This window comes from Ambystoma mexicanum, chromosome 3p (assembly GCF_040938575.1).
Source record: "Ambystoma mexicanum isolate Mex_15411 chromosome 3p, UKY_AmexF1_1, whole genome shotgun sequence".
In the NCBI taxonomy this organism is placed as follows: Eukaryota; Metazoa; Chordata; class Amphibia; order Caudata; family Ambystomatidae; genus Ambystoma; species Ambystoma mexicanum.
The window spans coordinates 1,137,629,924-1,137,646,033 of NC_090925.1; the positions used below are offsets into that span (position 1 = coordinate 1,137,629,924).

General features: G+C 47.6%; 1 protein-coding gene across 5 annotated transcripts in view; it reads left to right on the forward strand.

Annotated features, from left to right (window-relative positions):
* FNIP1 (folliculin interacting protein 1) overlaps nt 1-15,896 on the forward strand; it is a 735,567-nt gene extending 719,671 nt beyond the window's left edge. For all 5 annotated transcript variants that reach the window (XM_069652526.1, XM_069652529.1, XM_069652527.1 and 2 more), the window contains one exon: nt 10,284-15,896. In XM_069652526.1, the coding sequence (XP_069508627.1) occupies nt 10,284-10,362 (79 nt within the window). In that variant the 3' untranslated portion in view covers nt 10,363-15,896. The remainder of the gene's footprint in view (nt 1-10,283) is intronic.
* The last annotated feature ends 214 nt before the right edge of the window (nt 15,897-16,110 follow it).

Below are 16,110 nucleotides of genomic sequence, written 5' to 3' on the forward strand. Positions count from 1 at the left end.
TCCATCAAGTCCCTCCTCGGAATGATGTCTTCTTGCATTTACCTCATCCCCCTGTGCAGGCTCCAGATGCGCCCGTTGCAGGAGTTCCTGGACGCGCGCTGGATCCAGACGACGGGCAGCTCTTCGAGGAGAGGATCACACTCGACGAGAGTTTCCGACGAGCGATCCGGTGGTGGGGCACCCGCGCGCATCTGACGGCGGGCATGGACTTCCAGACCCCCGACCACCAGGAGACAGTGACCACGGATGCCTCCCTGGAAGGGTGGGGAGCGCACACCGAAAATCTGCACGCGAGAGGCCTCTGGCTCCCGACGGAGAAGTCCCTCCATATCAACGTCCTGGAGCTCCGTGCAGTGTTTTGAGCCCTCAGGTCCTTCCTTCTGTCCCTCAAGGGCAAGGTGGTGAGGATCTTCACAGACAACACCACCACCATGTTCTACATCAGGAAACAGGGCGGAACCAGGTCCCCAGCCCTGTCCAGGGAGGCGCAGGATCTGTGGCATTGGGCCGTCGCCCAAGGGATGTTTCTGGTGCCGTTTCATCTGGCAGGGATAAAAAAAACACCATCGCTGACTCACTCAGCAGGGAGCTGCGCTCGTGCCACGAGTGGGAACTACGACAGGATCTAGTGGACCGCCTCTTCCGACGGTGGGGCACACCCCAGATCGATCTGTTCACGACGGCGACGAACTCCAAGTGCCGGAGGTTCGCCAGCAGGTTTCCCCAGCCGAGGAGCATGGCCGATGCTTTCTCGTTCCCCTGGGAGGGCCTGTTTCTATACGCGTTCCCTCCATTGCCATTGCTGATCCGGCTCATCAACCAGCTCAAGAGGTCACGGTGCAGGATGATCCTCGTCGCACCTGCGTGGCTGAGGCAGATATGGTTCCCGGACCTTCTGGACTTGTCAGCGTCCCCGTCAATCAAGCTGCCAGTGGACACGGATCTGCTCTCCAGGGAAGGAGGCGCCATCCTCCATCACGACCCAAAGTCGCTGAACTTGCAGGCCTGGCTCCTGCAGTGTTAGAGTTTGGAGGATACGACATACTGGCCGACTGCAGAGAGGTTCTTGCAAAGGCCAGGGCGTCCTCAACTCTCAACTACGACACAAATCGGAGAGGTTCTGTGTCTGGTGCCACGCACAGAAGATTAACCCTCTACGGATTACGGCTCCCCAAGTACTGCCGTACCTACTGACGCTGGCCAAAGCTGGACTGGCGCACGCGTCCATCAAGATTCATCTTGCTTCGATCTCCTGATACACCAGAACAACGGGGCGGACGTCTTTGTGGTCTCATCGTCTGGTGAAAGAGTTCATGAAGGGACTGTTCAGATCGTTCCCGCCGGTGAAGGCTCCGGCCCCGGCGTGGGAGCTCAACGTGGTGCTGACCAAGCTCATGGGACCTCCGTTCGAGCCTCTGCACTCGGCTCCGTTGAAGTTCTTGTCGTGGAAAACAGCGTTTCTTGTGGCCAGCACCTCGGCACGACGGGTGGGAGAGATCCAGGCCCTTTCCTGCAAGGCCCTGTACTTGACTTTTCACGACACAAGGGTAGTGCTCAGGAGCACCCCTCCTTCATGCCCAAGGTGCCGTCGGACTTCCACCTCAACGAACCCTTGGTGTTGCCTGTTTTCTTCCCGTCGCCTTCGTCGCCGGCTGAAAGGACTTTGCACTCGCTGGATGTGGCTAGAGCGCTGAAGTTCTACGTGGACCGCACGAAGTGTTTTCGGAAGACGTCACAACTCTTTGTGAACTTTGGACCTGTCAATCAGGGGGAAGGCTCTCTCGAAGGCTTCCATTTCCAGATGGCTCTCCGGCTGTATCATGTACTGTCATCGGTTGGCAAACCGACCGCTGCCTGGCCGTCCGAGAGCCCATTCCACCAGAGCGATCGCAGCTACCACGGCGTTCCTATCTGGTGTGCCCTTGCTGGACATCTGCAGGGCTGCTACGTGGAGGTCGGCGCACACCTTCATGAAATTCTACTGCGTCGATCGGGATTCCAGGGAGGAGTCCAGGGTCGGCCAAGCAGTGCTGCGCAACCTGTTCGCCTAAGGTGAGCCTGGTGAGGAGGTAAGATTTGCTTAATGTTGAGTTTGATGTAATGCTTAATGTTGAGCCTTTGCCACCTCCCGTGGTTGTGCATGTGTGTACTGCTATGTATTCTTTATTCATGAGCATGTGAATCCTTGCCAGACCCCATGCTGGAGAAGGAACAAGTTACTTAACTGTAACTGTTGTTCTCCAGCATGGGTCTGGCATGGATTCACATGCGAACCCTCCCGCCTACCCCTCTGCGGCTCTTCACTTGGTCATACTGCCACTTCACGTGCTACCAAATCTGAAGATGGCTGCCAGAGGCGGGGCTTAGGTAGAGGGCAGTCATTGGCTGTGGTCAGTATGACGCAGAGATCAGTGATTGGTTACTACTACGAAAGACAGATCAGAAACGAAACTGATACTGGTTTTTTCTTTACCAAGGATTCCCAGCCTGACGACCGGGAATATTCATGAGCATGTGAATCCATGCCAGACCCATGCTGGAGAACAACAGTTACAGGTAAGTAACTTGTTCCGTAGTGATCTGAGCCCTACGGACTGCCTGATCCCATGCATCGCCAATCGCCGATGTTATAGCGTTACAGTACATTCTGTGTGGCCTATCTTGCTTCGGTAACCACAAGACGCCCTTTAGGTCTGCACCCACCACCGCTCTATCCATTGGTCTCCAGACTTTGCCCCTGTCGTCCCTCTGCCAGTCCCTAATTACCCTAAATTGCGCAGCTAAATAGTAGACTCGAAAATCTGGCTGCCCTACACCCCCCCACTCAGGCAAGGCTTTCATGATGGGACCCTCGGGCGCTTTCCGCTCCAAACAAACTGACTAGTTATTTTTTGCAAAGCCCTGAAGAAGGATGTAGGGACGTGTACCGGTAGAGTGGCAAAGTGATACAAGATTAGGGGCAGGATTGACATCTTTAAAGCGTTTACTCTACCCAACCACAAGATCTCAAGGGGGCCCCAGTCCACTAACTTAGATTTCACCTTCTGGAGGAGCGGCGGATAGCTCACTACGTACAATTGGTCCACATTCTTGGTCAGTCCCCCAAGTACTTCAACGAGGATTCTACCCATCTGTATTTGTGCACCTTAACGAGGTCACGGATCTCAGAGGACGTCAAGGCTAAGGGAAGAGCCTCAGACTTGTGGGCGTTGACCTTTAGGCCTGCCACCTTACCAAACTTATCCAGCTCTCCTGCGACCGCCTGCAAAGATAAGATCATCGGCGAAGGCCGCGATCTTATGGGCCTCACCTCCGAATTGGATACCTTTTGATGTCCTCAGCTGCACGAACCGCTGCCAGAAACGGCTCCAGGTGGAGGGCATTCAGAAGCGGCGACATCGGGCATTCCTGCTTGGTGCCCCTTCCCACACAAATCGGTGCAGTAACCTGGCCATTTATCGCTAAGCGCATGACAGGATTTTGGTAACGAACCCTCAGCTGCGCTATAAAGCCCGCTCCGAAACCCATTCGCTCCAGGACCGCAAACATGAACCCCCACTCAACCCGATCGAAAGCCTTCTCGGCATCAATTGCCAGCAGAAGGGCTGGAATATTCTTTTTCTGGGACTTTTCAATCAGGTGCGTGAGACAGCTGACGTTATCCGAGGTTTGTCTACGCATTATAAAACCCGACTGGTCTCCCTGAACTAGTTTGGGAAGAATAGACTCTAGACGGTTGGCCAGGACGTTAGCATGAATTTTGGCATCGACGTTCATTAATGCTATGGGACGATAGGACGCGCAGCCGGTCGGATCCTTACCCTGCTTATGAAGCAAGATCACTTTAGCTTCGTTCATGGATCCGGGGAGATACCCCGAAGAACCTATGCAATTAAATAGTTTCGTGAGGACGGGAATCAAGACCTCCTTGTGGATCTTATAGAATTCTGAAAGGAACCCGTCTGGGCCCGGGGCTTTACCTGATGGAAGGTTATTAATGACCCTCCTTAACTCATCTGGCGTGATCTCAACTTCCAGCGCGTCTCTGTCGACCTGCGACAACCGTCGGACGCCAACCCCCCGAAGGTATGCCTCTTGCTCTACAATCTGAGGAAAACTCGAGCTATAAAGATCAGTATAGAATTTAACAAATGCCCCCTCAATGTCAGAGTGCATCGTGAGCCAGCCCCCCCCCAACCCCCTCCCCTCACCTTTTATTTTTAGAATTATTCTTTCAGAGCTTTCTGGCCAACAAGCGATCAGCCTTATTGCCCTTAACATAGAACCTCTGTCGGTAACGGCAAAGGTTCCGTTCCACCGCTCTGGTTTGTATGAGGTTCAACTGACCACAAAGCGATCTATACTCTTTTTTGGTGGCGGACAACATTCTAAGGCTCATGCGAGACATTACCTCCTTGAGCCGCTCCTCCAGCTGTATCTCCTCAAGCCTTAATTCCCTTTCCCTTCTAGCTTTGATGGCGATGATCCTGCCCCTGATCATGGCCTTCAATGCGTCCCACCAAATCTGAGGAGTTGAATCCTCCCATTTATTGTGGGAGGCGTACTCCCCCACCACCTCCTCTATCTCGCTAACCAGGAGAGGGTCTCGAAACAGGGAAACCGGGTATCTCCACTTCCAGATGGCCGGGGGGTCTGTAGGCACCGCCAGCGATAGGGTTATTGGAGCATGGTCCCCCACAACGATCGTGCCCACGTCCAGTGCCAAGGCCCTTCCCAACAGTGGTTTTGGGATCCAGACATAGTCTATCCGCGAGTGTGACCTATGTACATGCGAATAGAAAGTATACCCCTCCGCCGAGCCATATAGTTCGTGCCACGTGTCTACCAGGGCCAAATCGTGCATTTTCTTCAACAAGTCCCCAGACGGGCCCCCCGTTTATCCCATGTCGAGGAGCTCCTATCTTTAGCAGGGTCCCAGGCTAGGTTAAAATCCCCCATTAGGAGGATATTCCCCACTGCAAATTTCCCCAGGCGCGTAAGGGATTTCTGTAGGAAAGGGTCCTGAGCCTGGTTGGGCGCATATAAGGTTGCCACCGTAAAGGACTGGCCCTTACCCTCCATCAACACTGCAAGATACCGACCCTGGTTGTCCTTCTGGATGTCTTTTATGGTCATTCCTAACCCGTCCCGTATGGCCAGTAAGACCCCCCCCCCCTTCTTGCTCGACTGTGTAGCCTGAACCAAACGGGAATACCCCCAGAACCTAATCCTATGTGAATCCTTCGTCTGTACATGAGTTTCCTGCAATGCCACTACGTGGGGCTGTTCCCGCCAAAGGAAGCGCTCAACTTTTCCCCTCTTTATATGGGAATTAAGCCCATTCACGTTTAGTGACATGAATTTCAGGGTGTTGACATTAGCCAGCTACCTGTGTCGTGTTGGTCTGGAGAGTCCCTGGGAACCTTCTCAGCCTTATTCCAAACGTTGGGAGCCTCAAAATCTCCCCCCATGAGACCTGTTTGATGGCACTCGAGTCTGAACCTTGAATCCAGAACCCCTATCACCTCCCCCACCACCCATTCTAGGCGGGATCGGCTGGCACTCAGCCCCCCTCGTACAATAAACACGAGAGCCAACCCCAATACCAGACCCAGAAAACACCCACGTGGGAAATCCCATTCCCATTCCAAGAATGCCAGTCCCACCCTTCCCCAACCCGCACTCCATAGCAACATAAACCCCAGCCTAGCCCGACCCCTTAAACAGCTTCCATTAGAGCCCTCCCCGGCCTCTACTCAAAAACTTGTTAAACCCGTCATGCTGCTATGACACCACCGGGGAACCACTCTGCCCTGCCCCATCTTCAGGAGATCATTCTTTAGCCTGTCGGTCGGGACACGGGCCCGAAGATCTCTTCCGACCCCTCCTGCGCTTAGCTGTAGACCACTCCCATGGTCTACGCTGAGACTGCTGCTCCCCCTCCCCCTGCGTGGGGGGTAAGCGTTGGTCCTCCAAGCCCAGCAAGGCCAGGCCCTGATCGCAGGTTGTTATGTTATGATGAGAGCCCTGCCAGGCGAAGGACAAACCAAATGGATGGGCCCATCTGTAGCTGATCCGCTGAGATCTGAGAAAAGACAAAACAGGACCCATTCTTCGCCTCTTTATAAGCGTACTCCTCGCCTTTCTCGCTCTCTCCATAATTCTCTCCTTTGTCGCATAACTGTAGAAGGCTACCAACATGTCCTGAGATCTGGATCCCGGGTCCAAGCGTCTCGGACACACCCTGTGGACCCTATCAAACTGCATGTCAAAATCCAGGGTGACATCCAACAAGTCGACAAATATTCCTTCCAACACGGACGGGAGGTCATGGTCTTGGATATCCTCTGACAGTGATTTCACTCGAATATTCGCCCTTCTGGACCTGTTTTCCAGGTCTTCCGCTTGCAGCTCCAGGTTTTGTGTAGCCACTGCCAATGTCTCGAGTAGGGTATCCACCTTTCTCGCATCTTCCGTCAGTTCCTGGATGGCCCTCGTTAGTGTCAATTCTCTCCTCGGCCTTGTTGACGTCCCTTCTGAGATCGCCTAGGCTTTCAGCCAGGTCTTCGCGTAGTTTGTCCATCTGTTGTTGTCCAGCCGCCGTGATCTTCTCTAACAGCTCGCCCATGAGGCGCGAGAGTGATTCCTGGGTTAACGGTGTGTCAGGGCCCTCTTGGGAGGGCCCGGCCAGCCCCTGAACCGAGTCCCGAGCTTCCGTGGTATCCATGTCCTTAGGCCAAAGTTTCATAAGGGGACCCTCCGTGTTTTTCCTGGACATCTTTCCCTGGGTAGGGCATTCCTTCCCCCTGTTCCTTGACATGGCCGGCCCAAGTGGTAGACAAGAGAGAACGGTAGCAACAACCTCAAAGGCACCCCCTGGACAGGGGCGGCGCGGGAGCTGGGACAGGGGCCACACCGGACCCACACACTCTGGGGCAACCGAGTCGGGGATGCACAGCCCCACCCAGCGCCTCCCTTAGCCGGGTATACTCCCTGCAGCTGGAATCCCCAGCGGCTGTGGGGCAACCTCGGAAGCGACTCCCCTCCCGTGGCACCAGAGGTCTACCACCGGAGGGCACAGACTGTCCAACCCCCTCCAATGCTCTCCGATCCTGATGCAGGTTGCTGAGGGTCCGCAGGGCAGTCCACAGAAGCAGCACCCCAGCGGGGACCCACAGCCAGTCCACTCGCCCAAGTCCAATATGGCCAACCGAGGGAAGGACCCCCCCACCGCCTCCAAGCCGTCAGGAGCGAGCCTCCAGGCCCGCTCCGCTCCACACAGGCGGGCCCCCCACACGGGCCCGAGAGGGGGGCGCAGCACAGGCCTGCAGATCTTTTGGAGCCCGGGGGGCCGGCAGCAAACCCCCGGCAGGACGCCCGCCCAGGCCCCCCGAGGCCCGCCGCCAATCTCCGGCTCTCCTCCGGTCCGCCACCAACGCGCCCGACAGGCGCCGCTGCAGATCGGGTAGCAGTCTACCCCCAAGCCGCCGCAACCTCACTCCTACATGAAGCTCTGGGGGGCGACCACAATCCCCGGCGGACCCCCGCCCAGGGCTCTCCAAACAGCTCCACTGGAGACAGGCACCACCTCTGCCGCTCCGAACAGTCCCGAGGTCTCACTCCGCCGGCCACGACCTCAGCAGGGACCCGGCTCTCGGCCCCCCCAAGCTCCTCCCCCGTGACTCGGGGAACCAAACTCGCAGGGAGCGGGGAGCCGACAAGAAATCACCATTGGGGGCGGTCCAGACCCCCCCCGCGGGACACCAGCTCCTTCCCTGCACAGATCAGCGGCTGCTCGCTGCGCGGCTCTGCAGGCCCGGACCCACAGGCACTTGCAGCACCAGCCGCTAGACGCTCACCCGGGACTCGGGTCCCGACCCGGGTCACACCAGCCACTTCAGGGGGGCCGACAGCCGCCCGTTCCAACGCCGGCGAGGGCCGCTGGATCAACGGGCAGGCAGCATAAATCAGTGCGGGTCGGGAGCGCAGGGCGGTGCGTCCTCCCGACTAGGCGGCCATCTTGGAACTCACCGTATATTTGTTTCTTAAACAGAAAGACATTCTCACTCATTACTAGGCATGCTCATTCCAGTATGAAACCTTTAGGTGGTGCTTGGGGTATTGGGCACTTATCCAAAACGGCACCTAGTACCTCCAGACATTGCATCTGTGGGATAGACGTATATAATGACTCTACGTCCATGGTTACGGGGAAATCCTCTTGATTTATTGTGATGTCATTAATGATGTTAATCATGTCTCCGGTGTCCTTGATGTAGGCCAGCATGAGTTCCACGAAGGGCTTTAAGAAGAATTAATTGTAGATTGATAATGGTTCTAATAATGAATCAATAGCTGAGACTATGGGTCTGCCTGGCGGTGTTCTGAGGTTTTATGCTCTTTAGGGTGTACATAGAATGCACCCTTCTTAGGATGAATTTTGCATAAAAATACATATTCGTCTTTGCTTATACATTCTTCTTGGATAGCATGTTTCACAAGACTCAGAATTTCATCTTGAAGTCTGCTTGTTGGGTCTAATTCAAGTTTCTTATATGATCTCTCATCACCTAGACGTCTCAGGCACTTGTCATATTTTTTGGTATCCATTATAAAGATACCAACGCCTTTATCAGCGGATTTGATGGTAATGTGATGATTCTCACACAGTTTTTTCAAACTTTCCCTTCTTTCCTCTTCAAATTATCAGGATAGTTTTTTCTTTTTTATGGCCTCTTGTATTTGTTTTTTGACTTCTCAAATGCCAGGATTTAGGGTGGGCCGATGAGTGGGGTAGGGGAGTAAATTGTGATTTAATTTTGAGGCCTGTGATATTTTTCACCTCTTCCGGGTCAATGAAAGTTTCTTTGTGGCCCGTGGTTTGGCTCGGTAAATACATTTCAAAATAGTGTTTTAAACAAATCTTGCGAAAAAATTGATGGAGTTCAATCTCGCAAGTAAAAGGATCTGCTTTAAATGCCAGCACGAAAGAAAGACCCTTTGCCAATAGTTCCAATTATGTGGTTGTCAAGATGGTGGTTGATGGATTGAAAATCTGTATTTTATCCAGTTCTATTGATTTTGGTACCATTGGCCCGTGCGTACCCCTCGTCCAACTGTTGTTGTTTTTGTCTCGGGCGTCCTCTTTGGGCCCCCCCTCTGGTAAAATAAAACGATTGTTCTTGGGCGTTCCCAGAGCTTGGGCCCCGCTTGATTGGTCTGAGTCACTAGAAGACCCTGATGTGTTCGGAAAAGTTACGTATCAGTGCTTTTAGTTGGACAATCCTTCCTCGAAAAAAGGTGGCGTTTGGTTCATATCCTTACTCGTATTCGCAGATATTGTCACCTTTTCATGTAAGTGCTGTAGGTGTTGTGTTGCCAATCTTATTTTCACAAAGGCCTCCACCGCACAGTGCACCCTCCTTACTCTGGTATGGGGGAGGTGGGGCATTGTACATTTTATCTGGAGAGAATAAAGGATTTTCAAACTTCTGACAGACATTTTGTAATATATGGCACTTCCTCCCATGACAAGGTGGCAGCAAAGGCTTTCATTTCTTGCTGGGCGGTGCTATGCATTTTGTAATGCTACTCACTTAGTGGTCTTGCAAATCTCTGGTATGCAAGCTTACACCATTTGGGCAAGGGTGACTTCCATGGCATTCCAATTTAATGTGCCTCTGGAAGTCCTCTACAGGGCAGCAGCAGGTGCAATTCACATGCATTGTGTAAACTCTATGCCCTGGATGTGTGCGCTCGAGCAGATGTGTAGTTTGGTCCGGTTATACCAAAGATTCTGGTTGGTTGTAGTTGCTTGTCAGGCAATGCTTCCTTTTTTCAAGGGATTATTGAAATCTGGTGCACTAGTCAGGAGGATGGAGGAGCGGATGAACCAGTAAGTGGAAGTTCTCCAGCATTGGCACTTTTATAGGATCATAATGGCAGGAAAGAGAGAGGCTGAACAGGCTGAACAATCACAAGATAGGTGAAGCTCTTACCTGTGGTTTAACCACTGTAATCAAAATATGAAGCTGTTGGCAACACCAAAACTAGAGGTTAGGGCATTATAGGTCGGTAATAAGAGAGTGAACTATGGCTCTGACCAGCGTCTCCATGAAGATAACATTAGCCAATGTGCTCATGAGCAGAATTCTTCACGATAGAGTTCACGTTCTATGTACAGGTTTTAGTACTGGGCAAAGTGTCTATGTAGTAAACTGCCTTGTACTGTCCATGTCAAATTATAAGGACCAGTGTAACAGTTTTCTTTTCTTTACCTTTAGAATCGAATCCAACGACCTCCCGTTATTGGCAGCTGTTGCAAGCACTCATTCTCCATATGTTGCCCAGATACTACTTTAAAATGTCACACATCAAAACAAACATTGTTTGGTGAAAGCCGAGTGGAAGAGAAGAGGATGGAACGTCTGGTGGTCCCAGCTCCCTTGCTGAAGGCAGTTTATTTCTTCACTGACTACAGCTGAATTTTCAACAATTTTGAAACATTCACAAAAAAGTTTCACCAACTGGTGAAAAAAGTAACAAATATGCATTCATCGAGGATCAACGCAGATAAAATTGCAAGCTGTTCAACCCTCTTTTTACATTTGCTACAAGAATACACCGTTTCAGTTGAAATAGATTGAATTTAAATCACCTGCCGGTATATTTTGGAGCTACTCTTGCTTACTTAGCAATACGAACTGGTGATCTAGAGGCAAAGGCCATCCTTGTTTCTGAACTGTAATATTATTGCCACTAATTTGAGCACTGAGGGCCACAGTGCATTTTCAGGTTGCTTCTGTATGTTGGTGTCCTGAACGTTTTTGATTGTGAGAAGCAGGCAAGTCTCCTGGGGTCACTGTTGGGAAGTAAATCATATTGTACATAGGTTTTTTAATGTGGCTCATAAAGTGAAAATGGTCTACCATCTTAACATGTGTACTATTTCAATTGCTGAATGACGTATTTCAACATGTCTGATACGACGGTTCCCATCAAAAAGGGAAACAAATGCCAGGATACTTTGGGAAAATTACTCTGCAAGTTTGCCAGTACGTATGTAGTGTCTGTCTCCGTGTGTGTATATATTTTATATATATGTATATACAAAAAATACACAGCCCCATGTGTATTTAAAGTGTCTTGTTTTTTATAAAATCCAAAAGTCCAAGTGGCTTGCAAATGCATGTCTGAGAGCAAGGCACCTTGTAATCTTTAGTTGAAGAAGTTTGTATTCCTAGTAACAATAATTGATGCATAATTTCATGATATTGATTTCCCTATCTTCGTGCAGGAATGTGACTGTTATTTGTTTGTGAACCCTATAGGGGTGATTAACAAAGAAGCCACTATCAGAAACCCTAACCTACTCTTGACTTACTAGAGAAGTAAATAAAGGCTGCTCATAGTAACTTTCTGAATCGATTAACGCTTTTGAGGGTTAAGTCAAGGAGATATCAGTGTTACTACTTTGTGAGAAAGACCCCTATGTTTATTTCAGAAACTGTTAGTCTTCCTGCTAAATCACGAATTCACCAGCAAGACATGATATAGTCCACATTTCTCTCCTAGCTGTTGCGTGTCACGTGCAGTCTCTTTTCCGGGGAAATGCCAGGATTGTTGCCCGCAAAGGCGGTTCATTTGAAGGATGTCCTTTGTAATGTAATTTCCTGTCGACGTAGATGGATTACATTGTCGCCATACTATACTACCTCAGTCTAATTGGACATCATGTTGATTTCTTTTTTCAGAGCTTGTCTGTTTGTACATGGAGGCGTTTTTGTTGACTTACCTTTCACGTCTGTGGTAAAAACGCATGAAAATGACATGTTTAACCATCTATATTTTTTTCAGTTTTTTTTTTCTGGACTCTGTAGCCTGGTAGATTTCTTTTCGAATTGTAAACACTTAAATGGAGTTGAATAACTTCTTGGATGTTTTCAGATGCCAAACCTTAAAAGGGCTATAACTAAGGGTACTGGCAGTGGGTCGTGTTTCTGGCCCTATTAAAACTCAAGGTTCAAGAGTTGCAATATTTTAGAGCTCTCCAAAACAAACCTGAGTGTGCTTGTCTGCAAGGAATTTCAGAAACCCCCCTCCCAGGAAACTATGCCACCATACTTTAGATTCGTTCATATGCCCAAGTCCAGCTAGGGTCTCTGAAAACTCGGCAACAAATGTGGCTGAGCACATTATCCCGAACCACACACAACATCCTATTTTCCAAATGCCATTGCTCCACATGAAAAGAATAATCTTGTCTCACTTTGAGGATAGATACCATCCTATTTGTCACATTACAATGCAATTCAATGAAAGTTCAGTCACCGTCTTTTCTCCTACCTGTGCAGTTCACCATTCATTTCCAGGGTGCCCAGTGCCAGTAGGAAAGCTATTTGCACTATGTGGATATTCTCGATAGACTGAGGACATAGGCATGACTATCAGGTTCATCTGCTTGTTCACTTTCCTACCTATTGCCGGACCATAGACTCGAGACTCCGGTTCTTTTCTAGGCAGTTCAACACACTTGCTGTCCAGTGCTGCTAAAAAGATTACTTTAACTAAGCAATTCATAGATCAGTTTATTTTGAACGTTAGGCCGCTAAGTGTTTCCTTGTGCATAGTCTTGAAGATTGAAGACATGTTTGAGATGAAGTTGGTCTTTTTCATTCATTATGTCAATTTAACATTTGTCTATGTTCGATTGGCTTTTACTCTTTGGGCTTTGGTTTTGAACATTGACTTTTGACTCTCTTCCACATCCATTCACACAGTGGCTGTGGAAGTTGTACACTTATTATTTCTCTAGGCACTTGATCCCCTGGCTAGCATTGTACCCCAATGGAACTGTTGCAGTGTGATTTCTAAACCATACTGCATCTGTTAGAGCTTGGAACATGATGAATCCTTGTTCTCTGTGCGATACTGGTTTCATGCGGTATAATTGTTAACCTTTATAGTACATAGTTTAGTGATCTTGACGAAAATCTTACTGTTTCGGTTGCATTGCTCATTTCGGCAAGGTGCCTACATCTCACTAACCCAGAGCTAGAGTTGAGAGCTCCTTCTGATCATGGATCAGAAGCCAAAGCAGCATTGACTGGGTTCTGATGGCGGTTCATTTGCCATTGTGCATTCTGCTATAAAAGCAACTGTTCTGTGAGCGATTTATAGTAGGATAGTCACACATTGTGAAGTATTTTCTCATGATCACTACACAAAAGAAAACATATATTTGGCATAATGTAAGTGGTTTTCATGGCTATTGCTCCTTTTCACTAGAGGAATCTGATTAGTTAATGAGTGCAGGGGTGTTGCTAGATTTCTGAAAGATCCAGGGCTATGCAAATGTTGGGACTGTTGGAGTTCGGGGCTAGCTAGCCTTTTGGTTGTAGCTCTGAGCGTCTATCCGGGGCTGCAACCAAAAGACCATAGCACCCCCTGAGCGACACCTCTGATTGAGTGTTGCTTTCTTTTGGAATTTGTTACATTATGGTGGGCCATGTTGTTCCCTTCCTCACTTAAATTTGAATATATTAATGCTGACACAGCAAAGGTTTCCCTAAACGTATCTCCCCTATCGGTTCCTAATACTGAAAATTCCTTTCAGAAGGAAATTAAGTACATTTCCTCATTAGCACCTGCCATTGCCATCCAATCACAATGAAGTAAATACAAATGTTGAGGATAGGATCAAGTATAATATTGGATTCGACTTTCCCAGCAGTATACTAGGTAAATGTTTTGTTAAAGTATTAGTGATTGCCCTGTACAGCGATTACCTGAAGATTAGGTTCCTCACATAGACCTGAGCAAATCAAATCAACCTGTGCAGCTTTGTTCAGTTGAAGGCAGCTTTTGTATTCTTTCTGAAGGAGGTAGATTACATTTAGCGAGTTAAACACATTGTTAATGGCAACCCACTGAAAAGTATAAGAGAAAAGCGATTTACCTCCCCCGCCCAATGGTCATCTGCACATCTAATAAAACGCACACCCACACTATGCAGATTTCCACTTGCTAAATAATAAATGTTCCTCTGTGAAAAGTTCTCTTTGCACAACGTAGGTTTCTACCTTGGTCTTAGCACATAATATCAAGGTAAGCAAATGTCTGGTATGTAGGCAATTAAGGGAATTCTTATTTTCTACTACACAATACTAATACAACTAATAAAACAAAAAGTTGTAATCAAGAGGCTCCCCTTGAGGGATCATCATGTTCTATGTGCTGAATGATGTCTATCACAAACGTGGCAAAAAGGTCTATGTACATAGTTCCTTATTTTCCTGGATATTGCACTACCACAGGCTTAATGTAGTCTGAGGCTTTTTCTCAGCACCAACGATGCCTACCGCCTTCTCTGGGTAATGTCTTACATTTTGGCTTGGTTTTTGCTACCACTTTCAGCAGCTGACCATGCCCTTTTATGTTACAATCCCGTGTTTTTTTCTGTTCTGTCAAGTTGTCATCTGTGCAGAGCACATTTCTAAAGTTTATAGAAACCTGAGCATCATTCACAAAAAGGTCTACGCAATTTATCTTTCATAAACTTATTTTACTAACACAAATTAGCATGTGAATGCATTGTAAAGTTTCAGCTTAATTTGTACTCACCAGGCAACATTTGTTGCAAAAAGTCACCCTCAAAAGGAATACATATGTTTAAACATAAAGACCCGTTTTTTAATACAAAGCATAAATATGTAGCTTTGACTTTTGTATGACCTTGTTTTATTTTTATGTCCTAGAAAGGACTCGTGTATATACTGTGTTGCGCACACACACATGCAAATAGCCCTTATCTTTTTGTAGCCTGTTCCATATTCAAACCAAAAATCATTTAAAGAAATTGCATCTTTTTGTGCATGGTTTCTGAATGTTGTGTTTATGAGCAGTGTCCACTCTGCCACATTTTGTAACTCGTGGTGTACTAGGTCATGGAGGTTTTGCATATTTTCAAAGTTTTCATTTACTTCTATTTTCCTTTAAAATGTAATGTATTCAAAATAACTGCATTTCAGAATCTTCATGGTCTCTTTATTATGCTCTTTAATCTGAGGAATGTTATTTTCACTGCATTATAACTGGCTTTTTTTAAAATGAGAAATTCCGTTTTACCAACTTGTTCTAATTCATATTAGATATACAAATAACGTTTCAGTGGGCACTGTTGCTGTTCATGTTCACTACATACAGAATGACTGTAAATCTCACAAAAGGCGTCGCTTTGGTTGAAAAATAGTCTCATTGTTCTCCACTGTCAGCAATAAAGTACTTTTGCAATGCACACCTGTGCAGAGGGAGCGGTCTCATAAACAGATTGATTGTTTAAATCCATCACCAACACTTTATAAAAATAATCATTTATTGATACACATAGTCACAATCTTTGTATGTAAATATTTATGTAACACCCACAGCGGTTTACAGGTTTAAGGATGTATTGTTTAACGGTAATGTTTTGACATTTTCATTTGACACTTTATTGGCACTTAAGCACATCTGTTGTTGCCGATTTGCAAATTTCGAATCTTCTCTTATTGCTCGCAGAAAAATAAACACATTTTACAGCATACCGTCTGCGCTGCTGAGGTTTTACAATCTGAAGATATTTGGATAACTAACAGAAAGGCATTGAACGATTATTTTTTAATAATACCCGACTGTACAGCAGGATGTTTTTTCTCCATCTTTGGCAGATGTTTTCTATCTATAATTGCTTTGTTTATAATTTAGATGGCATTATGTGTAAAATGCTGGATACCTGTACATACCTGTTATATAATTGTTTTGTAAATATTTTCTAAAATGTGCACTGTATTGTAATAATCATTCTCAATTTTTGGGGAATTTTGTGCAATAAATACAGCCTGCAGTTTCTCACTTTACTTGTTTGCCGTTTTCTGTTCTTTTGCTCTTTCATTCTCAAATGTAAAGATTGAAAGTGTATTTTTAAATTGAATTTTTATAAAACGGACTCATACATGTTGGATTGGAAAAAGTATGTATTAAAAAAGTGGCACACATTTTTTTGTATGGACAGTGGCTGTAAATGAGCAGTAGTTCCCACCCAATGGTAATTGTTTCTGCTGTCATGCAAAT